The sequence below is a fragment of the Equus asinus genome, chromosome X, assembly GCF_041296235.1.
Source record: "Equus asinus isolate D_3611 breed Donkey chromosome X, EquAss-T2T_v2, whole genome shotgun sequence".
Taxonomy (NCBI): Eukaryota; Metazoa; Chordata; class Mammalia; order Perissodactyla; family Equidae; genus Equus; species Equus asinus.
Genome location: NC_091820.1, coordinates 51,700,710 through 51,726,691, shown reverse-complemented (window position 1 = coordinate 51,726,691; position 25,982 = coordinate 51,700,710). Strand labels below are relative to the sequence as shown.

Below are 25,982 nucleotides of genomic sequence, written 5' to 3'. Positions count from 1 at the left end.
AACTACTCTCACAAGGGAGTGGTGAGAAGAGCGGGCATTCAGGAGTGCTCACCATCTAACCCCCCACTTCATACCCTGGCACCTCACACTTGTCCCTTCTATAGAAAAAAAGAAAGAAAAGAAAAACATATGTGTGAAAGCATGTGTACCCTAAATGTCAACTACTACTCAGAACTGTGGGCTTCTGGATACAAGGGGTGCCACCGGACAGCCAAGGTTCAAATGCAGCCCTTTCCTCCCCATTAGTTTCCAGATTCTTCCCCCAGGAGATCGAAGGCTTCTAGGGAATCTAGTCTGACTCCAGGGAGTGAACAGAAGAAGAAATGCCTTCAAACCAATTCAGCAGTTATTGAGCACTTGCAAAGTGTAGGGCAGGGTAACAGGCACTGAGAACACACAGATTATGATAAGCTCTTACTTAAAGGGTTCCCCACCTAGAAGTGAAGAGATATAATTATCAGGTCCCACAGAATGCAGTGTGGTCTATAGCCACCCTAAAGCTCCCAGTCACCTTTCTCCCCAAATAAAAAGTTCCTTTGGAGGCTGGTGTGAGAAAAGAAACTAAGATGTCCTCTTGGTGCTGCCCAGTTCTCCACATTAAGCACCTTGTTGTGCTCCTAGGAGAACTTGGAACAAAGTTCCCTTTGGTACCATAGAAGGAGCTTATTCTCTAATTGAAGTACCACACACAAAACCATGTGAAAATAAACAAAGACTACACTGTGATATGGTGCCAGGGCTTGTGAGAGAGCTTGGTGAACTCTGAAGGTACAGGAGCAGCAGGGGCTGGGGCCCAGTCAGGTGTAAAGGCCACCCAGCTGAAGCAAGAAGCAGAGAACAAGCAATCTTCAGTTCCAAAGCATCTTGCCTTGGACACAGAGGAGGGCCCTAGCTAAGCAGTTCTATATGGAGCTGAGGAATGAGGTCACATGGTCCTTAGGCTCTTACTCACCAACTCCCTATAACGTTCCCACTAACTGAATGCCTTGGTGCCCACAACATTACTCACTTCCCATCCTATCCTATCCTTTCTCCTCTGCCACCATTGGCCTGTACAGGTCCAGTCAACTCATGCTCTGAAGAGAGCTGCTTACCTCCTTTGGGTCCAGTTAGTTAATCTGAACCCCATTCCTTCCACCAACACTTGTAGGAGGGGAAGCGCATAACTCCCATCTCATCCAGGCCCAATAACCAAATTTAGAGCCTACCAAACTGAGCTGTCACGGCCACATTCACCTCCAGCTACGAGAGTGGAGTGGGAAGAGCCCTAGACAAAGTCTCAGATCAGCTCAGCTGTATCCATGCTGTACGGGCATTGGCTAGGTCTCCCCTTTCCCAGGCTCAGTTTTCACAAATGTAACATGGAGAGGCTTCGATTAGGGGATGTAGTTATCTACCCTGGCCCAACATTAGAATATCCAAGGGGAGCTCTTAAAAAATGCTGGTGCTTGGGGCCGGCCCCATGGCCAAGTGGTTAAGTTCGCGTGCTCCCGTTCGGGAGCCCAGGGTTTCACCAGTTCGAAAACTGGGTGCGGACACAGGGCCGCTCATCAAGCCATGCTGAGGCGGCGTCCCACATGCCACAACTAGAAGGACCCACAACTAAAAATACACAACTATGTACTGGGGGGCTTTGGGGAGAAAAAGGAAAAATAAAATCTTAAAAAAAAATACTGATGCCCAAAGCCCTAAGCCAGAGCAATTAATCAGTCTACACGTGCTTCCACAAGCTGGCCAAGACCAATTGCATAGGCAAGCTGGACTTCCCCAGTGGATGAGAAAGCAAGGAGCCTAGCTGGCCCCATGCAAAACTCAGCCCTCTGCCTTAAGAAGGGCAGCTCTAACAGTTAAATTCCACCTTCATTCTGACCGCTAGGGCCACTAGGATCATGAGTTCAAACTTCCCCCTTTTCCCAACCTTGCTTCAAAACTACAAGAAAAAAAATTAAAATGTATCAGCACTAGTAAATTCAATCTCACATGCTTTGACATCAAGCGAGCATTATGACTTTTCCTTCTTCTAAAGGACCAGGCATATCTGCCATTATGCACTGGGTTTTTCCATTTGCCCTGTCTGGTCTCAATGGCCCAACTTTAAGGACCTCACACCCTACTTAGAGGAGATGGTGACAAGGGAGAGCTGCTTTTCCTGCTTCCACAGCCTTTGGCTGCTCTAATGACACATTCTCATGTGATGGTGTCACATTCCTGAGAGGTTACCAATTACTTACGACCAGGGACTATCTGGCCGGAGACTACACTAAACCATCTACATCATGATGTCATCTTATAACCTTTCTTCCCCAAGAAATACCTTTCCAGAGCATCTCTTCCCTCCTCACCCAAATCAGGCCTGGACTGACGCTTGCCACCCTCACCTGCCTACCCCTCTACCCAGTTACGCTCCTCAACATTCCCAAGGCCCTTCTGTGAAGGTCTCCCCTCCAAAAGCCAGGCATATCTGACCACTCTCAACCTCTCAGGGCTAACAGAATTGCCATTTGGCCCAGTTACCCACAGAATTGAGAACATTTCTGAGATGTGTGCCACCATCCCCTTACCCAAGGCGCAGCAGACCAGCTTCCACTGTTTGGGGAATGTAACATTTCTGAATAAATGACAGATTTTCAGAGCAGAAATGACTCTCATAGATTAGCCAAACCAACCCCTTGTACAACAGACTACCACCTCCAAAGGGGCAAGAGCTTGGCCAAGTTTGCCCTGGGACTCTAGCAGAGCCCAGACTAAACTCCAGCTCTCTTCAAGTCCAGAAGAGTGTTCTTTTCCCCAATACCTCCTCCATTCAACAACATGTTGGACCAATGTTCATGCTCCTGCCAAGGTACAAACAAGACCCTATGTTATTAGCTAGGTCTAAGCATTCCCCAAACAATTCTTACTTCCTAACAAGAAACACCTATGTGTCCAGGAGCAAGGCAAAGCCAAGTAAGTTATTGGCTCAACCAGGTTGGAAGCTCAACTAGTCTTGAAGGCAGTAGTCTGACACTAGCAAGAAGGGTTACACAGGAAGCCAGCTGCAGAACAAGAGTCAAGCCAGGTCCCAAGCAGGCACAACACAAACAACATGACAGGCGGACGTTCCAACATAGACCCCAAACTACTAGAATTCTCTCTAAACCTTATTCTTGACACATGATATTTTAGAAGAGACTGAAGGGAGGTTGGGCAACCATTGGACCAGGGGAAGGACCTGATGTTTAAAGCTGAAACTTCCTTTATAGCCTCAGAATTCTGGCCTAACCATGACTAGAGCTTAAGTCCAGGCATTTATGAAACAATACTTGTCTCCCCTTTGCATACCCCACCCTATGCAGAGTCTAAAACCAAAGTCTTCTCTCCCACTCAAGTCCTGTCTCCCTTATTCATTAGCTGAGTAATTTTTGCAGAGTCACTTAACCTCTTTGAGCCTCAGTTTCCCCATATGAAAAAATGGGGATAATAATTCCTAACCTGTTAACTGGAGAGAGTTAATGAATATCAAATGACATAATAATATGGTAAAAAGGACTTTGAAAATTATCATGCATATCATAAATGTAGAGAATTATCAGTATTTGTGTCGGGGACCTTTTTTTTTTTTTTGTCCAGACGTGGGGTGCAAAAAGCTAGGAACATTGGAAAATAACTGCATGGCAATGCCAGCCAACCTATAAAGGAATTCCTTTAATTCACATCAGACAAGGCTGTTTTAAACAGGGAACTACTTGGAAAACAGGCAGCTACCCCTAAACTTATAGGAAACTCTCAGCTTCCTAACCCTAGTATTCCCTTTTCTGGGCTGATCAAAAGCTAGAAGTTCCAGAGGAACTTGCCCAGAGAGGTCTCTAATAGCTCTTTCAAGATTTATTCAGTCTTGGCTCTTTCTTCAAAGGCTGAATCCCAGTGGAGTGAGGGGAAGGGAGAACTGTTCAAACCCTTCCTGGAATAACAGTCCATGTAGGGTAATCTTATACATGGTCTTTTCTACCTCCACTCTTTGAAGGACTGCCTCCCTCCCAATCCGAGACTCATAAATTTTTCACCCCTACCTGAGTTCACAGCCTGGAGGGACGGTCAGTGAGGGCATAAATGACCTGGGAAGTAGAAGCCCATCACTTTTCTAGCTCCAGAGGCCAAACTTCACCATTTTCCTTGTGGTTAAGGTCAGTTATCCATATCAACATAAGAGTAATACACTATGGATAACTCAGCAGTACCAATCTAACCACTTTACTTTGGGAGTTTTTTAGAAATATTTACCTAACTAATTACATCTTGTTTGGATTATCAGAAAAGCCAAGGGAGTTTACACTCCCTGGGCTCACATGGCTCAGGACAGGCAGTCCACAGGTAGCTAGGAGAAGAAACTTTTGTTATGGATAGTTGAGAGCTGATTATATGGCAACGAATCATTGGTCCCAAATGGTCTATATATGAGCTGTTACACAGAAGTGAACTTTTCCTGATAACTGAGGCTTACCCTTTTAAAGCTCATAACCATTCTTAATGGTGAGGTGAAAGTCTTTCATCCACTGACACACACTACTGCCTTTGTCAACAGAGGCTGTTAAAACATGATTTAAGCTTCTCTGAGGACTTGAATCCTGTATGCTTGATTTTCTACAGAACTAATATTAGACGGCTTTCCAATGTTATCTTATCCAAGTTTCCCATCAATTCTAGCTAATAAAGCTAGCATTATCATCTCCACTTTACCAATGAAGAATGGGAGGCTCAGGGAGATTAAAGTACTTCCCCAAGGTCACACAGCCAATAAGTGTTGAAACACACATCTTCCTACAAGCCTGACCTACAATAAAAGCCTGGAGATACTTTGGATCCAAGCCTTCTCAAGTAGCCAAAAAATTATTTAAAATGTCCTTTCCTTTCTTTTTCTGGAGTCTGACCTCAGAGCTTTGCTCTCCCTGCCCCACAAGGATTCAGAAAGCTCCAATCACTCAGAATCTGCAGGCAGCTTCCTGTTTGTCTAAAGGGGAAGACAATAATGCCTGCAGTGGCCTATAGGTCTGGCCTAGCCAAGGGCAATCTTTGGTGGAAGAGGCTCCAGAAACTCTGCTTCACCCACTGTGAAAGCCTGGGAACTAAGAAGACAAGAGAAGGGCAGGGCATGCCATGAGTGGGGAGAAGAGAGCCTGCATTTCTGGTAATTCTGCTTCTTCTTGCCTGGCCTGTCTCCTTCAACGTGATCAATATCGCAAGCTAGCAACCTTCTAAGACCAGAAGCAGCCACTGGGCTAGAATTTGTTTCCAAAATACATTATTTATTTATTTGCATTCCACAAATCACTATCTTCCTCAACTCTTCAGCTGGATGGTTCAGCCACATCTGAGCTCTCTGCAAGATTCCACTTTCCTGCAACCTGGACTAGATCCCTGGTAAGTATGAAGGGGGGATTCTAATCCAGCTTCACTGCTTTTCTCTGGGGAAGACTGAAAAGGCATGTGCCCACCAGCACTAACACACACGCACACACATACACTTACACAACTTCTTTCCTTAACCGCAGATAGCTATGGTAGCCAGAGGTCTTCTGAGGAACAGGGTTCTCAGTTAGGTACCGTTTGGAATCAAACTACCCCACACAGGCAAAACCACAGAAGAGGGAGGGGGCCACATTAAGCACAGGAAAGTGGTTTACCCTACCGCCAATTACTCCACTAAGGTCATTTAGGCACAGGTGAAATCACAGCAATCTCTTGGTGTAGGGCCTACTGAGCTTGAAAAGGGGAGCAGCTTTCATTATCCTATCCTTCATCCCAACAGAAGGGTCCACCACTCCCACCCTCTCCAGAAAGCCTTCTCTCTCAGGCAGGCAAGCCCTTTTACAATGTGCTTTTTATTTTCCACTCAAAAAAGAATATAGGACTTTTCATTTGTGTAGATTTTAAGTGTTCCACTCATTTGATAATTTGCTTATTAATGAGCCCATACAGACATTAAAATCAACAGGAAAATATGGCCATCACATAGTTAAAAAACAACAAGTTGCAGAACAGTATGGATTTGTGTTATGTGTGTGTTTAAAGTTACATAAGTCTAAATGCATTAAAAAGTCTTAGTTCACATAACTAACTGGTTAATAGCGGTTCCCTCAGAGAATAGAGTCGGGGCAGAAGACAGGGGATTTTATATTTCTCAGTGTCATTTCATTTCTTACAGCAGATATGTATCAGTTTCATAATAAAAAAACACAAACCAAAAATTGTAAAATAAGTAAAGTCTGTCCTTATTTAAGTTTGCTCTACCAAACAGCATAGAATGTGTCTGTTAACATTCCTTGTACAGTGTCTAGCTCAGCACTATAAGAACAAATGGAAAAAGACCTTTAAAGACAACATGACCTTCGGAGGTTCTCACTATTTTAGGGCACTCAACCCTAACTAGTAGGCCTAAACCTATATCTCTCAAATGCGAGCCACACCCCTCTCTCTGGAATGGGTGAGAGGAAGGGTACCTCCTATTGCTCCCGAAATTAGTCTGCCTTGACTAAAATATGCCCAAATCTACAAAGATATGTAGCTCTGGGCCCTAAGGCAGCCTGGGTGATGGTGGTGGTGGTGATGCCAACAGCAGGAGAACACAGCTGCTAAGTGCCCTGACATGATGTTCTACAGGACTTCCCTGCTGTCCTCCCTGATCTCTGCCTGACTCTGCCCATCCCTGAGCACAAGAGCCAACTCAATGCCTAAACCTCAGGAGCACAAACCTCTCAAGATTATATTACACAATGCAGTCCTGCCTGCTGGCCATGCCACAATGAGCAACGTACATACAAAAAACTTAAAAGACTAGGTAATGCTTCAAATATGTACTATAGGGTCAAACTCCAGATTGCTTCAAAGCCAGATAGAAATGCTTGCAAGGCTGCCTGTTAGAATCCACTAAAAACTCTGATTCGAATATTCCCCCTCAGCATGAACATTGCCATATTATATGAAGATATGGGAAAAGAGAGTAGAAATTGGCTGTGAACAAGCTGGCCACCCACAGCTAAACAGGCTCTCCAAGGTGCACAAGAAGGACAATTCCTCCCCATTCCTTGGCACTACTCAGCTCCATTCTGCCAGGGCCCAGCTGGGTCCACAATACATAATTTCCAGTGGGCCACTAGAATTGTTGTTTGGCTTCTAGTGGACATAGCCAAGGAAGTCTATTGAAGACAATTCCCACTTGACAATAGTAGCTGTCAATGTATCTATTCAACAAATATTTGTTGAGCACCTCCTCTATGCCAGGCACTGTGCTAGGTACGGGGGATACAATGGGTAGAGGGAAACTGTTCCTATTCTCATGAAGCTTACGTGCTTAGTGGGCTAGGGTGATAGAATGGAAATAACACACTCCGGAAGAGTTTTGGCTTCAACTCATGCTTCTGCCCCTGACTCATGACTTTGAGCAAGTCCCTTCCCCTTGTTACTTTATAGTTGACCAGCAGATCTTCCACATATTCAGGTAATTTGCTTCCTTTATAAAACATGAAATCCTAGGATGGATTGAGGGTTTTCAAATGGCCAGGACAACAGCAAGAAGCCATGAGTAGCATGTGGAGAAAACAAAAAGCACACTAGATGGAGGAGTATCCCCATCCAAAGACCTTGAATCTGGCTTGAATGGTTCCTCATAAGCTGTTTGCCCAAGACAGGTGGGATGGGCAGGCCTTTAAAGAACATATAGTTAGCGATGGACACAGAGACTTGTCCTTCTAACAGTGCATGGTGGACTTTTGGCCAGAAAGCCTGAAAGGTGCTCAGTTTTACTGCAGCTTCTATAAATACTTCCATCTCCAGCTGAAGGAATGTTAGGAAACCCTCTACTCTAGTGCCATTCATTTGATGCTAAAGAGCCCAGGAGAAAGTGGCTCCTCCCTCCCCAGCCACTTGCGGCCATTCTTGAGTAGGCCTGTGCTGGGCCAGTTGGAGCCTATTACTCTTACCATTTTACAGATGGAAAACTGAGATCTGGAATGATTTAAAAAGCTTGTATTGGTGGGTCAAGGCCAGCAAGACTTTCTCTCAGGTCTCTCCTCCCTATAGATGCTAACGCACCCTTCCCTTCTCCAAGATGTATTTTTCTATTACTAGGGCCTAGTATGTCCTACCAGGTGTTCATCTAACACTGTTGGATCCCTTGCATATATTACTGCTGCTTCTCCCTCTCCACGGTCACTGACTATGCGCTCTTCAAAGGCCTCCCCATCCCTAACCACCTCCACCTAGACAACAGCTCCTTCTTGAGGCAGGGGGAGTTAGAAACTTTCATATCTACAAGTTTACTGAAGGAGAAAGCCTGGGAGCTCAGATGGCAGCAATAAGATGTGATAAGTATCATAACAGAAATTCTGACAAAGTACAGAGGGCACACAGAAAATGCCACAACTAATACTACCTGAAAGTATTAAAGAAAGCTTCTAGTGAAGATGACATGGAGTGGGGGGAGGTAAAGAAGACACATTTGACATTTCAAGCTGAAAGAAAAAGCATATACTAGAGCTGAAGGATATAAAAGGTATGCCTTACTTGGGGAACCTTGATCCCACAAAGCTACAGAATAGCGTACATGTGGGGACAAGTGAGAACTGAGTCTGGAGACGGAGCGAGGATGGAGCCAAGTATCAAAGGGTTCTCACTATATACCATGCTAAGGGGTTTAGATTTTTTCTTGTTCACATTCACTGCAGTGTTTGAAGTACTGGGAAATGCTGGGAGTAATCTAAATGCGCCCCGACCCCCAAAAGAGGAATGGTTAAGTAAATTATGACACAGCCATTGGATGGATTCTTGTAAAGCCATTAAAATGTTCATTTTTTGAAACTAAATAGCATTTACCTAAGTTTTTAGTGACATGTTAAGTAGGGATAAAGAATTAGGATTTTTTTTACGTACACTGATTGCACGATGGAAAATTAAGGTACATATGAGATGTGACAAGAAATACACATAGACAATAATTGCTATGTTAAATGGTGGGTTTATGGGAGATTTTTCCCTCTATTTGCTGAACTTTGTCATATGCCATTTGGGTTTTATAAAAAGAGGAAATATAAAAATAAAGAACCACTGTTCTTCCATTTCACTCCTCTTTCCTTCCTTCTCCCTTTCTCCCTCCTCCATCTGCTTGCCTACTCTCCCTCACCAATAGCCATTCTAATCTACTACCAATAAATGGAATCCTTAACAAGCCATGTGAGGCCCCTAGGAAGGAAAGGCTGCCAGCAAGGCCGCTACTCTCAGGAGCAAGCTTCTTCGTGACCCAGAGGCCATTCCAGCTCCATGGCTGGGGAAGAATCTTCCACTCAAAAGCATTGCCCAGCTCTATCCAACTAAGCTTTCTCTGGTTAAACTGCCCCAGGAACTTGTTCCCAAAGGAAGGCAGATGCCAAGAAAACTTCTATCTTGCTCTCCCTCCAGGGGCCTCTGGGAAGGTGAAGATCATGTTCATGGCCAACTCCTAGGTGGCTGAGATACAGCCTACAATCCTTGATTCACAAGCAAGCACTGTACAAAATGTCAGTAAGGAGGAAGAAGAAGGGTGAACACAGATCCTGCCAAGGGTATACCATCTCCAGGAACTTGCTTATGCCCCATCAGCCCATCAGGCCCTCATGGGAAATTCAGAAATCCATCTCCTTTGATCTACAGGTATAACACCAAAAGAAACCATATTCACAAAATGCAGGATCAACTGAAGGCTGAGCCCCAGGCATGTGGCAATGTCCCTCACTAGAAATTCCTCCCCTGCACTCCACCCAAGACAACATCACCTAGTTCTCCCCATCCAAGTGCAACATAGACATCAGTGACTCAGAAAGAGGAAGGGGAAGGGGAGCATAGCAATTTAAGACTCGGCCAAAAGCAATTTCATAGCCCTCAGGAGACGGATGTTATGGGGGAAGGGGGTAGAGGAAGTCAAATCTCATTTGCATTCAGTTTTGGTTTGTTTCTTGGTCTTCCCCTTCCCTGCTGGAACAATGACCAATTCAAGGGTCTTCTATTCTTCCTGGAGTCACCAATGACCCAAAATAGGCAGTAACGGTAGTTTGCAGGCTGGACTCCAAGGCCCCACCCAAGGCACTCAGTCAACAATTGTCTCTCCAAGCCAAGATGCCCAAAGCAAGCTCTGTGGTAGGTGGATCCAATACCTCTAAGCAGAGCTCATTGAAATAGAGAGGGCTACTTACACATTGATAGCTGGGCAAAAAAAACCAACACTCCCAACGCCATGAGGAGAGGACAATTTCTCCAAATAGTCATTGCTCTCTGTTCTGTTACACTCTTTCTAAGAATCCCTTACTATCTTCTTTAAGACTGAGCACAAATAATCAGAATGTCAAGAAAATCCAATGTTCTCATTTTACAGATATAAAAACTAAGGCCCATAAAAGTGACTTGCCCAAGGTCACACAGGCAGAGACTAAAAACCAGATATCCTGATTTGGTCCACTATTCTTTTCATTGTACCATTTCTACTAAACAGCATTTTTTAAAAACCATCTAGACAGGTGTCCCAAGGTATAAGTGTCAAAAGCTCAGCTCTTCTAACCTAGGGCTTGACAGCTCAGGACGGGATGGGAAACAGAGGGACACTGGACCCAGCCCACTCAGGAAAGCCAAATAAGAAGCCTAGGCATAAAAAAAGGCATACACAAAGAACTTACTAACTGGAAGGTTTTACCTACTCCAAAGGAATAGTTTCAGATGCTGAGAGCCCCAGCCCGGCCCCACCCCACCCCACCCCACCCCACCCCCACACTCTGAGCCTTTTCAGGCCAAACAAGACTACTCCTAGGCTATCAGAGATCTGGGTAAGAAGCTAGAGGGGGTGACCAGGCAGGGTCAAGAGGGCAAGGAAAGATAAGAAAGCAGGGTGGAGAAATCACAATCATTCCAGAGCTCTCCCTTCTTCCTCTCTCCTCTCCCACTCCTCCCCACTCCCATCAAAGAGCCTCACCTCCTGCTTTAATCTAAAAATGCCCTAAACGAGGAGAAAATAAAAGCTTGCAGGTGGCACTATAAAAACTTGAGGAAGGTGTTCCCTGTACAAAATGACAAAAGGGGACTAGCTGAGGTGGTGAAGGGCATTTGAGGGGGGAGAAAACAGCCAAATAAGGCATACTTGACTGGTAGGGGATCATCAGGAAAAGTTCCAGAAGCTGACGTCGTAGGGAGGAAGGCTTTAGTCATTGGTTTCCTCTGGCAACTGGCCTAAGGCCAGGAGGCAAACTTCCAACTTTAAGAAAATGCCCAGGCTATGGCAGAAAGAAAGGCAACCAGGCTATATTTTCCCCAGGCCCACCTCAGACCCTGCTGGAGCAGCTCTCCAAGTACCAGCAGAAAGGTGTAGTATAACCCTGAAGCAAAATGGCAGATGTTCTCACCAAGAATATGCTAGATACCCCATGGCCCAGGTGCCAAGAAGAGTAAGGAACCTGGAGACGGGGGCTTTGCTCTATTCCAGTTACATATTTCAGATATTTTCATGTTAGTGACAAGAAAATTTCAAAGGTGAGGAGGCTAACTGACTTTTGTTCTCAGCAAGGGAATTTCTGTGGGTTAGTCAATTTCTCAGGAGTATCCTGTGAGGATGTTTGGAGAGGAGTTTAGCTCACTTAAAACCCTTGAAGATAGCAAAGATTTGTACAACTTAACTAATGACACCCAAATTGGCTGTTACCCTGACCCCCACCCTCCAAACTCCATGGAAACATGAAGGAAGGACTCTCTCACATACCTACTAAGGCAACAAAGACAACAAAATTTGTTTTAGTTAGTTCATCCAATTCTGGAAAACTCAAGGTACAGTCTCCCCCAACAAACTCCTTCAGAAGCTTTGCCAGTTGAGACAGGACTGTCGGCTCTAACTTCCCCCAGAAAGGGCAACTTCATCTATGCTCCTGTACTCTGTGGGCTTCCTTCATTTCAGACAAACTCACTTTCAAAAGAGCACTGGCCTAGGGCCACCTGGTTTACACGATATACCAAAGGCTCTACCACCCAGAACGGCCACTGCCCGAAAGTGTATACATCCTTCAAGGCCCTGTTCATACCCCCCTTCTCAAAATCTAAAGAAAATGCCATGTAAAGTACATATTTTTCTCAAACTGTTTTTAAGTGAGTTAAACAGGAGATCTATGAAGGCAGTAATTGTATCCTCCATCCATTTATTTGTATCCCTTAAAGTAAATAGTACTTAATAACCACTCAATAAATGGTGAGAATGCAGCTGCCTGCCTTCTTTCTTACCCATCCTACCTAGCACAGGGTTGGGAGTATTGCAGTTCCATAAATAATTATGATAACTAATATTTGCATAGCACTTATTAGATGCTAGGCACAGTTCTAAGCACTTTACACAAATTGCCTCATTTAATCCTCACAACAAGCCCATGAGATAGGTACTATTATTATCTTTGCTTTACAGTTGAAGAAAATGAAGCACAGAAGTAACTTGCCCAAGGCTACACGACTAGTTGGTCACAAAGCTGGGATTTGAGCACAAGCAGTCTGGTTCCAGAGTCTGTGCTTTCCCACCACTACTCTATACTCCTCGTCTATGAAGGCCTGAAAAGTCCTTTTTTGGCTAGCTACCTGCCCCGGGGTTGGCCTACAACACCTAGAGGTGAGTAGTGAAGGCTGAGGCCAGGAGACTCCAGTCTTTATTCAAATGTTTGCTACAGCAGCAAATATATTCTGCAAAGTGGAAAGGAAAGTAACATAATGTTCTCCTAACTCAAGGAACAAGTCAAGCTGGAGCATTATGTCAGAATACAAAGAGCTCAAAATTTAAAATGGCAAAGACAGAGCAGGTAATTTGGGTGCAGGGTGAGCAGGAAGAGAAAAAAGTCATTCTTAGGCCCCAGAATCACTAAGTCACCCAGTGACTGAAACCTGCTACAGCAGAAGATATTTAGGGGAACTCCACTGCAGCCATATTGTTAACGTAATCACCACAGAGCCAATTCTCTGGAAGTCTCTGTCCCCTGGGTAAAAAGAGTCATCGTTCCAAGATGGGCAAGTCCAGTGAGAGGCCACTAACTTGGGAATCGGGAACATCAAGTTCTCCTTTCAATACTATTACCAACTTAATGTGATCTTGAACAAGCTGGCTGACCCCTCTAGCTATGAATACAAAAAAGAAATAACTCTACTCCATAAGGACTCTTAGGATAGTGAGGCCTAATCTCAAGCAGAACATGGCTGGTCTCCTCTCCTTATCTCTCTTCAGTGCAATGATCTGCCTTCCACCACCCTTCACAGCCAAAGCAGAACACTCACCTTCCTTAGAAGCGCTACAGAGCCTCAGAGGCAAGGTCAGAGCCTGAGCCATCTGCACAGAAAGCAAGCTCTGAGGCCAGCTCTCCACACTTAGAAGGGCTTGCCCTTTCCATGACCATAACAACACTACGGTCAAGTAACCCCCAGCACAGAGGGAAAAAACAATGAGTACCCTGCAGCAAGTGCCATTTAGAAAGCAGATATTCAAAGTTCCTCTCCTACACTGGGGGTTAGGCAAGTTGGATTTTAGTTCCAGCCCTATTACCAGTTCAGTCAAATCACTTCCCTTTTCTAGGCTTTAGTGCTCCTATCTAAAGAATAAAGGTTGAACTAAAAAGATTTTTTTGTTTGTTGTTGTTCTTTTGTGAGGAAGATTGGCTCTGAGCTAACATCTGTTGCCAATCTTCCTCTTTTTGCATGAGGAAGACTGTCCTTGAGCTAACATCTGTGCCAATCTTCCTCTATTTTGTATGTGGGATGCCTCCACAGCATGGCTTGATGAGTGGTGCATACATCCACGCCCAGGATCCAAACCCATGACCCCAGGCCGCCAAAGCAGAGTGTGCAAACCCAACCACCTCGCCACCAGGCCAGCCGCTGAACTAAAAAGTTTAAGCCCAGCTCAGTTGCTCTGTGGTTCAAAACACTCTTGTGAGAAACCTAGACCACCCAGAATGATCAGCTAAAGGGAAGCTTAAGGCTGAGGAAGTCCTGGGTCATCTTAAAAGCAGATGCATTTGAAATGCTGCAGCCCACAACAGTTAGCCTTCTGCTCACCAGTGGTAGATACCTTAGGAGGTGGTTTATGCCTACCAGCTCCTCAGTGTCTACCAATATATCTAACTACCACACTCATGAGGTTAAAAAGAAATCTGAAACATAATCTCTAGCTTCCTGGCCTTTTGGCAGAACTACAGGGGGTCTATGCTGCTGGCAGGCCGTGAGAAGAAAGAGAGGGAAACCTATGAAGTGTTTGTCTGATGCTCTTCAGTCAACCCACAACCTTCACAATATAGTCTCATTTGGTTTCTTTCTTGTTCTTCAGCAAGGGAAGACATATCCCTTTCCCCTCCATAGACTCAAGAAGAAATGACCAGGAACAATCATGCTTGTGTTCTTGTCAGAGCTACTAATGAAACAAACCAAATCCCAAGCTAGAAACTCTCCATTCTGAACTCAGTACCCAGGAAGAAACATCACTCCAGAGGTGTAGGGGGACAAGAAGATACATTTTAGCAAGTAGTGTTCAATTTTGTATTCCCAGCATAACCAAGCACTCAACCTAGCCTGTTACACAGAAGGCACTCAAATTTTGAGGAAAGAATGTCTGACAGAGTAAACATACAGATGAGAGGCTTGAGGCTGTACCATGGAATCTCTCAAGAATGTCAGTGCTGGAAGGGTCACTAGAGTGTGCCTAGTACTAATACAGTTGCCTGATGACAACCCAGAGAGACTAAGGGCCCGAAGAAAGGACTTGCATAAAGGTGCACTTCATTTGGATCATTTTATTGAGGACAGGAAAGATGTTCTTCTTACAGGGAAAGAGAAGAAGAAAAATCTTCAGGTCAGAGTTACTTGCCGTTTCCCAACACCCACCTTCCAAATCAGTGGAGTCCTGAGCTAACCCTCCAAGTGACTGTTCTTGTACCACAAATCAGAACCTGGAATTGAAAAGTTTTTCAGCACTGTCAGGCAAGAAATGAGAGGAAGGATGAACAGCAAAGCCAGTCAATTACGACAAGACTACCTCCTTCACTTGACCAATGGACTGCCCCAGTGGAGAGCACCTTTGTACTCTGTTTTTCCTTTTGGGGCAGAAGAGTAGGGTGAAGCAGCAGGGAGAAAAGATTGTGAGTTGAGAAAGATGTACATGATAAACTCAGTTCCATCTTTGAAAGATCAGAAACAGACAGTTCCAACCTGTAATGATACCAATTTTCAGCCACTCTAGCCATGAAAAGCCCAACCCTGGTAGTGTTGGTAGCCAGATCGTCTCCCCTCTGAGGGCCTTAAGTCTAGAAATTTCAATGAGGGGCACTCCCAGGAAGATACAAAGGGACCTAGACAGACTGTTGCCAAGCAACACTAAGAGATCAGAGTTCAGATTAAATGTAGCTGCCATCTCATCTCATCCAGAAAGAATTGGATTTAAAGTCAGGGAGACAGACCAGAAGAACTCTAAATGTTCCTTCTACTTCCATCATTCACTAAAGCAGTCTCCTGAGAGGAGGAAGAGAGAGAAAAGGAGGAACACCCTTAAAATAAGCTATTGTTATAGGCAGCTAGAGAATAATGAAGAGTTAGCAGACTAGTGGTCTACTACACCATCTCTGTGACCCACTCACAGAGCAACCTTCCTCTCTCCAAGCTAACATGAGAGATATACAGATTAGTTGGTTCCTTTACGGGTCTCATGAAGGCCCTCCTGCCCCACCAGCCCCAGAGGGCTATTCAAGGAGAAGCTTAAAGGAAATCCTCAAGATGGTTTCTATTCTGTCTCTATTATTTACACTTTCACAATGGGCCGAGTGAACTGGAGAACCAAAGAAGTGAAGAGATGCAGGATCCAAAGAGTCACCCTCTCTCATATAACCTCCATTCCTGACCCCTTGCCCAACCCTGAAGTCTGTGGCAGGACTGGTTCAAGGGTTAAAAGACTGAGATTCTTCCTCCTATTTACCAAGTACCACTTTAGTGCCACTCGAGTGGCTTAAGCAATGCTAGGAACGGCAGGAAAATAAACAGTCCACACAACCCCTGTTAAAGTTTAGCTGAATGCAGACCCAGAAGCCTTCAAATACCTCAAGGAGCTGGGCTCTACATTTGCTCACATGGATGGTCTCACCAATGACCACTTGATCACCTTTCCCCTGACCTGTTGATCCAGGGCTAAAACCCCAGAAAACCAAAGAGGTTTTACCAAGACTGACCCTCTGAGACCTAGATTCAAGTCCTAGCTTTGCTACTGACATGCTGCATCATTCTATGTCAGTCCCTCCTGATCTGTGGGTCTCAGTTTCTCCATCTGTACAATGAGAAGGGTTGGACTTGATAGTTGTGAAGAGCCTTTTCAACTCTAACAAACCAAAAACCCAAGAAAACCTTGAAAATTCAAAACAATCTTTTTAGGGAATCCAAGAGAGCCCCAAAGACTTTGTGATCTAAATAAAGTTAAAGAGGGTAGGGAGAGGGAAAGATTTTTTTTTAACAACTGTCTTATCATTATCAGAAAGTGTAGATGGCAGTTAATAAGCTTCTCCATTCTAGCAACTGAAACAGACTCAGGAAACCGGCAACTAGAAGCAGAAACCATGAATTGGTGGGGAGGGGGGTGGGAAAGGAGCATATTTCAACAGATTTAAGAGAGGCTGGGCTGACTAATGGAGACAATTGATTGTAAAAGTGAAACCAACCCCGGACAGACTGCAGAAATGGTTCATATGAATGAACGGATTTGATTCTTCCACTACCCTTCCCTATCTGTCATACTCCAGAAATAGCCTAAAGCACACTAGTGAAAAAGCAGAGAAGAATAAGGGAATTTTCTCCCTTCATCAAAGTTACTAGTTGGTATGCAGTGAACTAGAGTGTGCCCCTAGATACCTCACCATTGGGTTGAGGAGTTGGAAAAGTGAGAGGAGGTAGCCTCAACTCTCACCAGGAGACCACACAAATACCAATGTTGGTTACTTTGCCCAAATTATCCACTTTCTTTTATCTGAGGACCAGGAAGGCCTGAGAACAAGGTACAATATGCTTTGGGAAAGAGAGGGGACTCAACTTCAAGAACCCAATCATTGAATCGGAATAGAAGGTCAATGGAATGAGCATCAAAAGCCTGGGACCCCAATCTTGGTTCTGTCATCCTGTGTCCTTAGGTAGGTCCTTTCCTATAGGCCTAAATATCTTCACTAGTTAAAAAAAAAGAGAGAGTTGTACTAGAGAGTCTCTGAGGTCTCTTTCAGGTTAAGATTCCGTGGTCTTAACAGACTTGATACAGTTATTTCTCCTAAAAGTTGACCATTCCTTAAGCCAAACAGCATGGCAAATTCTCCAAAGCTTCTGGTCTATCAAAATTCAGCCCTTGCCTTCCAATTTGATTCAAATTTCAGTCAATCTGCAAAAAAATACCTTCAGTATTCAGGTACCATCAGTACCCTAGGCCTGACCTCAAAGAGCTCTTACTCCAGTCTCTTTCCTTAACCAGGAAAAGGATCATCATGCTGTCTTCTTGCTACTTTTCACTGAAATGGGATCGTTAAGGCAATTTTGGAACAACTTCCAGGCCCATCAAGTTGCATTTAAAGGTGAGATATCTCATAATTGAGGATGAGAGATGCCATTAGAGAAGAGAGGTCATGAGGCAGAGTCTGTTTTCAGAAATCCACCCACCTATTTAGGCAAAGCCACACCTTAAGAGGAGTCAAGGAGTCAACCACAGAGAGAGAAACCCAAAGAGAGGCTCCTGGAAGAATCTTTATAATCCTCTGTGTTAGCAGAGACCATGGGGGTCTTTTTCCCCTCTCTCTTTTCAAAACCATTCTCTCACTTTGTGTGTGTGTGGGGGGGGGGCAGGGGGAGGGACAAGTGTGGAAAAGCCCCACGTCATAAAACCTTGAGCAATTTAAAAGAGAGATGGTAGAAGCATATACTTGTTGAAAACTTGGTGTTTCTGAAGGACAGGAAAGGCAAGAATCACTTGGCAATAAGGCCGGAATACAGCAACGTGGCAACCAAAGCTCAGCACACCCCCAAAGAACTGGGCCCCCCACCCCTCCTCCAGGGATTCTCAGCCCTTCTCAAGGCTACTAGTCACTACCTCAGCTCTACAAGGCTCAGGTAGTCCTAGGGAGAAGGGTCGGGAGCACTGCTCAGCCTAGGCCAGCGAAACAAGCCACTTGGCTTAAGGGACTCAAGCCAGAGGGGTCACCAGGCCTTCCGGAGCAAGGGAAGGGCCCCAGCAGCCATTTGTCATGACTTGCACAAAAGCAAGCAGGGCTCATTATTCAGGCACACCCCTCCCCCGTCCCCCCCTCCTGGGCATCCGGCCCTCCTAGGCCCTACTCCCAGGAGGCTTCTGCTCTTCTCACAACAGCCAGTGGAGTGGAGACCAATCCTAGAAGCTACCACCACTCTGCAAAGGCGTGGCCCCACAGGAGAGAATCCACACATCACAGAACAGTCCGGCGGGGATAAGAGACACAGAGCCATTAAGTAATGGGAAGGGCAGGGATTTGGTGAGTGGAGAGGAGGAACTAGTCTTCTCCCCTAGGAAGTAGAGCCGACCTCTCCTAAGTCTGGCGCCTAGTGAAATGTTAGCACTCCTTGGTTAAAGCAAGCAGCTTGGATGAGTCCCTCCACAACTTTCTCCTCCTATCCTAGTGAGAAACAGCTGGAGCCGCCTGCGGAGGCTGTGGGAAAGGTGAGTGGGGGTGCGGGATCCGCCCTGAGCAGCTCCCTCCCTCCTCCGTGCTTCTTGGTTCCCATGGCCCCTCCAGGACAGTGACAGCCTTCCCCCAGAAAGGCGCCAATTCCTGGACTGGGGGAAGTGTTCTCCTCCGGACCAGAGTCCTCTCCCCTGTGCCCATGACCCGTCAGGGGCAAGAGGAGAGCTCCGGCTCCCGAGGAAGCCTTCCCTACTCTCGCATCCCAGACGCAGGGAACTGGAATTTGAGAAAGAGGCCGGCCCCGCCCCGTCCACACTTCTACCCGGAGACTCCCTCACCCACGAGGGAGCGCCAGACCAGTACTGCACTCACGCCCCTCCCCACACCAGGCCTCAGCGGAGGGCGCGGCGTCCCGAGCCAGCGGGTGGCTGGCCAAGCCCCCAGCCATCAGCAAGGGGCTACAAGGGTCAACTAGAGGCCCCGGGCCCGGCAGCACCCACCCCCAGCACTCACCGTCTTGGGCATGGTGGCTGCAAAGGCAGTGGAGTTGGCGAAGTTTGGCTGGTTGCTGTCGGGCAGCGGTGAGCACGCAGTACACACGGCTTGGACTCCGGGGGCTGGGGACACGGATCGGGTCCCTCGCTAGCGTCGGGGCGACTGCTCGGCTTCCTGCTAACGGACCACGACTTCACAAACCCCACCCAGGAAAGAGCCGCCCCCGTCGCGCCACCCGCTCCTTTATGTGGCTGGGCTTCTGCGCCGCTCCCCGCCCTCGCGCCCGCCTCCTTGCCGGCCGCCAGCCTCGCCCCGCCCAGCCCAGCCCAGCCCAGCCCAGCCCAGCTCAGCTTCAGCTCAGCCAGGCCACACCAGCCACGTGGGGGCCGGCCTGGGCCTGGGCGCACCAAAGGAGCTTCCACCCCTGACCCAGGCCCACCCTGACCGTCTCCCACCCCCTTCACAGCCCCTAGCCCTCCCAGCCATCCAGCCCCACTCCCAAGCAAGGCCAGACCCTGGGCTGCATGCTGGCAAAGGTTTAAGCAGCCCCAGTCAGCAACTTTCCACTGATGGGGAGCTCACTATCTATTAAAACAGGCCGTTCCCTCTCAAGACAGCTCTGACTCTTAGAAAGTTCTTCCCGTGTGTATCTGAACTACTTTTCTCTGTGGCTTCTGCCCGTGGATCTCAGCTCTGCTGCCAGGGCTACAGGAATCCCCTGCTGTCCCTAACAACTCCTCAAAGGTCTGAAGATCTGATGTCCCCCTGAAACTTTACTTCTCGTGGCTACAGTGCCTCAGGTCCTCCAGCATTTCATCCGTTCTCTTCTGTAGGACTCTATATCCCTTTTCCCACCAAATTTCTTCCCCATCCTTGCTCAACCCTTATTTTCATCAGAATTGGGCTCCTTTTCCCCATATCTGTACTCACTTTCCTTCCTTCAAATCCCAGTCTCCATCTTCTTCAAATTAGTGCCCTCATCCTTTAGCCCCTCCACCAACACATTCACTCATTTATGTGATTCACTTTTCGATAAGGCTATAATTCCCCCAGGTTAGATGTACCCCCAGTCCACTCCCTTGGGATGTGTCTGCCGGCACCCTTTCTACTTCTTGTCAGGGCCACAGAATTCCAGAATAGCAATATTCTAGACTGTAGCAGTTATCTGTTAAGTTTGAGTTTTCGTTTGAAAGTGACTGGCCATAGTCATTTTTTCTCCTATCCACTAGCAACTGTGCAGAGGCATGATTGGAGCATCCTTTGTGAGATAGGGCACCACATACCTCAGGGATGATGAGCCAACTTGGGGCAGTGAAAAGGATATTTGAGAGGGGTGATCTAGACACCTGGCTCTGATCACCATAGCTTTGCCATTAACTTACCCTGTGACCAGTATGTGGGTTTGGTAAGTCCCTTCCCCTCTCTGGGCTTGAGTTTCCCTTCTGTAACAAGAAAGGGTTGGACTCCTGGGCTTCCAAGGTTCTTTCCCACTCTGACATTATAAAAGGATAAGAAAGGAAGTAGACTCCCTAGGACAATAGATGAGTGTAGCAGGGTTGCATAAGGACTAGCCTTCCATTTGCACTCAGCAATGAGCAGTCCTGCTCCCTGTCATCTGCTTTCCTAGCTCAACAGTGTCCATGAGTCAGTGTGCCTCAGTTTCTCTCACTGCTGCCAAGATTCATTGATGTGTGCTAGGGTAAACAAAGGTGCCTACCCAACCCATTTACTCGAGCTGAGCAGTTGGCTCGAGGAATAGCAGCACTCCCCAGAAAGCCTTAGCAGCAAGGGTAGCAATGGATGCCAATCATGTTCCTTGACATTGCTATGGTCCTTTTCTCCAAGAAGTTCAAAGAACTCAGTGATTTCCTCATTCCTGTTCTCCTAGGGTCCAAAGGGGCCTGAAACTAGGATAAGTGCCTAAAGGGGGAGGGAAAGTTGCTTAGAGACTCCAACTTTCATTATCTATTCTGGAAAGTGGAAAGCCCCTGTGTGTCATTCCCATGTGTCCATGCCAGTATCTTCCTCCCCCCAACAAACACACAAGAGAGCTGGTTAGGGAGTGTCAGTTAGAGATGAATGCACTATTTAAAAGGGAAAAGGGGCACAGGAGTCCAAGTGAAGAAAGGGAGGTTAGAGGGTGGGGAAGCTAAGGAAGTTGATGGAAAGAGAGGCCAAGAGAGGATGGGTTTAGCCCCCTGGGGAGGAGAAGAGTGGAAAATGGTAGGAAAGCATAGACTATCAGAGGTGGCTTAGTCCAGCCCCCATTCAAGTCAAGAGAACTGAGGATCAGGAAGAGGAAAGGACTTACCCAAGATCTGGCAACCAGTGTGGAGAATGGATTCAGGGAGTAATAGAGAAGACGAAGAGCTCAGTTAAACTGTTGCGATTATACAAGCAAGACATTTTGAAGGCTAGAACCAGGGAAGTAGCGCCAACCCTCCCCTCCCCACCCCCCAGCAGACAGCAGCTGATTATGGTGATTATGGTCAAGCTTCTGGGCATTGCTTGAAGGTTAGACATCAAACCCCTGACTAGCATGGACCCATCTCAATTAGCCCCCTGTCTCCAGAGCAGAGCAGAGGCAGCTGAGCTGCTCTCTTGTTCTTCAAGTTGGCCAGCGAAACACTCCTTTGTTTCCTACCACTTTGTAAAACACTTTATGCCTATATGGCCACAACTTCTGATACCACCCCCTACCCCCTACCCCCTACCCCCTACCATGATCACATGTGAATTGAGAGTTAGCTCAATCTTTCTGGGGCCAGAGTAATCCCCACAATTAGGTTAACATATGATGAAGTTTATCCCAGTGTTTGTAGAGAGAAGACAAGGGAATAAGGGTTAAGCATTCCCACATGTGTTGGCTACCCTGGATGAGGGAAGTAGGAAGTATGAAGACACTTGTGTTTTTAGAAGAGCTGAATTTGGAAAGTTCAAGGAAAAACAGGCAAGTATTTTTCAAGCAGTAAAGCTAGGTGAGGGCCAATATGCACAAGAGTTGTACAGGGACATTCTGGAGCTGGAGTCCAAGGAAGCTGGAAGCATCTGAGTCAGGGGTTAAGAGATGCAAGAGGAGATTTGACCTGGGCTTTGGGCCAAACATGGGGTCTAGATGGAAAGGCTCAGGATTCCTAGGGGGCTTGGACTGTTCTGGAACTGCAGTAAGTCTTGATGTCAAAGCCAAGGGAATGGCAAGCAGGAACTGCATAAAGCTGATTTATGTGAAAGCCTATGCCAAGCTCAAGAGAGAAATGAGATTGGACTTGTAATCACCTCCCACCCAAGATCTAAGTTCACTGCAATAAAGAAGCTTCTGCATTCTAATTGTCGTTCCTTCTTAGGAGGACACAATAGTGCAGGAGAGGTAATACCAGAGAAGAACTAGGTAGGAAACAATCTTGAATCCCAGGGATAATTTGGATAAAGAAGCACCCCCACCCCAATCCTTGGGATGGTAGCAGTTGAAAGTTTCCTATCACTCAGAACTTTCTGAGGGCTCCTTTTCATTTTCTTCACTGTTGGAAAGTCCTTATTTACATTTAAATTAGATATCTTTTGCTTCACTCAGCACAATTTGCTCTTGGCTGATGCTTCGGGAAGGAATTAACTAAGCCTCAGAGGTTGCTCTTCTCCTTTATTCATAGAAGAGAAATGTGGCAGAGAGATGAGGACAAACATCAGCTTGAGGCCACACATTCTGAGGCTTTCTCTCTTCCTTCCCCTGGGCCAGTAGCCCAAGCACTAAGCTAGCTGTGCCCTTTACACAAACACGAAAATAGGCAGAAGAATATACTTCTGTCTCCTCAAAGGGAAGAGGTCTTCTCTGATGCGAGCTCGGGGAGCCAAGGAGTGAAAAGAAAGATTTCTTGGACTCTCAAGGTCTGGCAGTAGTGCTCTTTTATTTAGAGAATAGCACAGGGACAGGACCCATGGGCAGTGAAGAACTGCTGGCATGTTGACAGGACCCACCGTCAGTAAAGAGCTGCAATGGGTTGAAGGTAAGGCTAAATTTATAAGGCATAGGCATGTGAATTATTTCTTTACAAGACAAAGGAAAGATCATGAAAAAAATCATTAAAATGATATCAGTGCAGGGGGGTCTGGTTATTGGGTGGTCCAATAACTTTGGATAGGAATCAGGTCAGATGAGGTCAGGACATCCTATGCTTCCCCGAGGATGATATAGATCGGTATATAGGACAGGACGCCTTGGACTTCTCTCCCTGGGGCAGCCTTGATCCTCATCATTCTTGGTACAATATGGTGAAAGTACAAATTGAAGCAGTAGGGAAATCTTGCTTTTAACCATCCTCAATCTTCCACCCATTTCTTGGGAACAAAAGCTAGGGTTTGGGTGAAAGGGAGAAGATAACATTAATGAGGTACTTATCATGTGCTGAGTGGTGGAGAGACCATTTCAATATCCAACAAGAACCTTGAGAGGTAGAAATGAGGAAATTGAGGCTCTGAGGAATGAAGTGACTTATGCAAAAGTCACATGGTTTGTTGATGGTGGGACAGGGATTCGGGCCCAGGTCTTGTGAGTCCAAAGTCCACCTTCTTTCCACCAACCTGACCTGTGAGCTTCTCAGTCCCCAGCTGTAACCAGACAAACCTGAGGAAGGAGATGCCTTTTAAGATTCGTATCACCCCTGCGTCTCAGTGGTCAGACTAGACAGCTTGAAATAGCGGGTGCGTAATAACAAACAGCAGTGATACGGCGTCTTGCCAGTATCAAGTGCCTGGGAATATTTATTATTAATCATACTAATGGGCCACAGTGGGAGAGAAGAGAGTTTCCTCTCTGGCTTTTCCTCCAATAAGGCTGAAAGCTTTTCAAGAGTTTCCCCCATCCAGCCAGTATCAATTCAATTTGAGCCAGTGTCCTCTTGGAATATGAAAGCCCTACAGAAAGGGTCTCCCAGCCCAGACCCCAGTAACCAGCAACCAATGACCAGAGACCACACAGATGTGGCCAGTCTGCCTGCAGGGCCCAGAGAGAAAACAGCCCACTGAGCATATGGCCCCTCCATGAGCGGCCCACAGTTCAAACTCAATACACCTAGAAGGAAACCATCCATCTGTCCACCCCACCCATGACTCCCCCAGTGACCAGGTGCCTGCTAGGTGCCTGGTTCTACGTGAGGCTCTGCGAGGGGTGCTCACCCTCTGCCTCCCCAGGAGCTCTCCTTCCCAACGGCTCTGTATCTCTTGGTGGTTTTGCTGTTAGCACCGTCCTTTGTGTGCACCATGTCATCACCTTTAACTCTCCTCTGCCTAACCCCTGTCATCTGGCCACCAAGCCCTGTTCTTTGTCTGTCTGTCCTTCACAGCTTCCCTCCCACCCACCTCCACTGCCAGTGCCCTAGGTCAGCCCTGACCAACTCTTCCTGGTCTCCCTACCTCCAGGCTGCCCCATCCAGGCCATCCTCCACATGGCCACCCTCCACACGGACACCATGGTGATCTTCAGAAACGCAGCCTTCACCTGCGCTCAGAGTTGTCAAGTGACCCCCTCTGCCCGACACACACTTAACCTTTGCAGCTTTTGCTTCCTCCCACAGCTCCTCAGCGCAACATTTCCCTTTGAGCCAGGCTACTCCCACCATGTGCACACAGCACGGTGTGCTCACTCTTGTCTCTGCACAAAGCCCTCTCTTGATCTCTCCTGCCCTCCTTTGCTCTCTGCCTCCCCCCAGCTCCTGTACTGCCTGAGGTCTGCAGTGCTCATCTGGCCTCCTTCCCACATCCTGCTTTGTCTTGTCACTTGCTGCTTTTTGTTTTTTCCCTTTTCCTCCATCCCAGTCTGAGCTGTAGTTGCTCCTGGAAAGGGATCAGACTGTCTTCCACGCAGAAGGAGCCCAGCACACTTCCAGGCATGTCTTTAGAGCTCAGGACAAGTTGTTCAGCTAGGCCAGAGGAAGAGAGGGATCTGCCATTCTCATGTCAAGCCCTGTGGGTCTATCAACTTGTATTATGTCCAGTTCTCTCAGAGCCCAAGTTCCCTCTTACATTGCCTCAATTCTCTGGTTAGGAGACAAGACCAATGGAACAGAGCCTCCTAATCCTATTTCATTACTCCTTCTCCTCCAACTCACAACTCACTGTCTCTCTCTCTCTTTCTCTCTGTCACTTCCTGTGTGTGTCTATGTTTGTATGTGTGCCAGCTCTGCTGCCAGTCTACCTTAGAGAAACATTCTACTGTGCACAAAGAGGTATTTACAAGGATGTTCACTGCAATACTATAATAATTAAGGGAAACAACCTAAACATCCATCACTAGGGGATTGATTATATACATTATGGTATATCCATACAACGGGATGCTGTTCAGCCTTTTAAAAGCATGAACTACCATGAAAAGCACTTTTTTAATCTACTATGGAGTCACAGAACAATATGAATAGTATGATACCACTTATGAATTAAAATGCCATGTCTTTGTACACATTTGTAAGTCCCCAGAAAAGGGGAAAGATGCGCAACAAACTGATATCAGTTGTTATCTCTGGAGAGGGGACTGGGATTAGAGAGGAGAGAAAAGGGAGAATTTTTACTTCTTAATGTATATATTTCTGTATTATTTAATTTTTTTAAATAAGGCTGAATTACTTTTGCAATTATATAAAATGTTTTAAAAAAAGAAATATGAGTAGGAGAAGGAAGAATAGGAATAAGAGATGGTAAAGGAGAAAAAAGGAGGAAAAAGGAATCTGGGAGAGAATGTAGATAGGTTGGGCAACAAAATCAGGATCCAAAGTTTATGGCAAGCCCAAATGATGGTAAAGCTTAAAAGTAGAA

General features: G+C 46.3%; 1 protein-coding gene across 1 annotated transcript in view; it reads right to left on the bottom strand.

Annotated features, from left to right (window-relative positions):
* The window catches only part of MSN (moesin), a 61,783-nt gene extending 42,286 nt beyond the window's left edge, over positions 1 to 19,497 (bottom strand). Inside the window, exon 1 of the mRNA XM_014850201.3 lies at positions 19,197 to 19,497. Coding sequence (XP_014705687.1) covers positions 19,197 to 19,208 — 12 coding nt within the window. The 5' untranslated portion in view covers positions 19,209 to 19,497. The remainder of the gene's footprint in view (positions 1 to 19,196) is intronic.
* Positions 19,498 to 25,982: the final 6,485 nt, after the last annotated feature.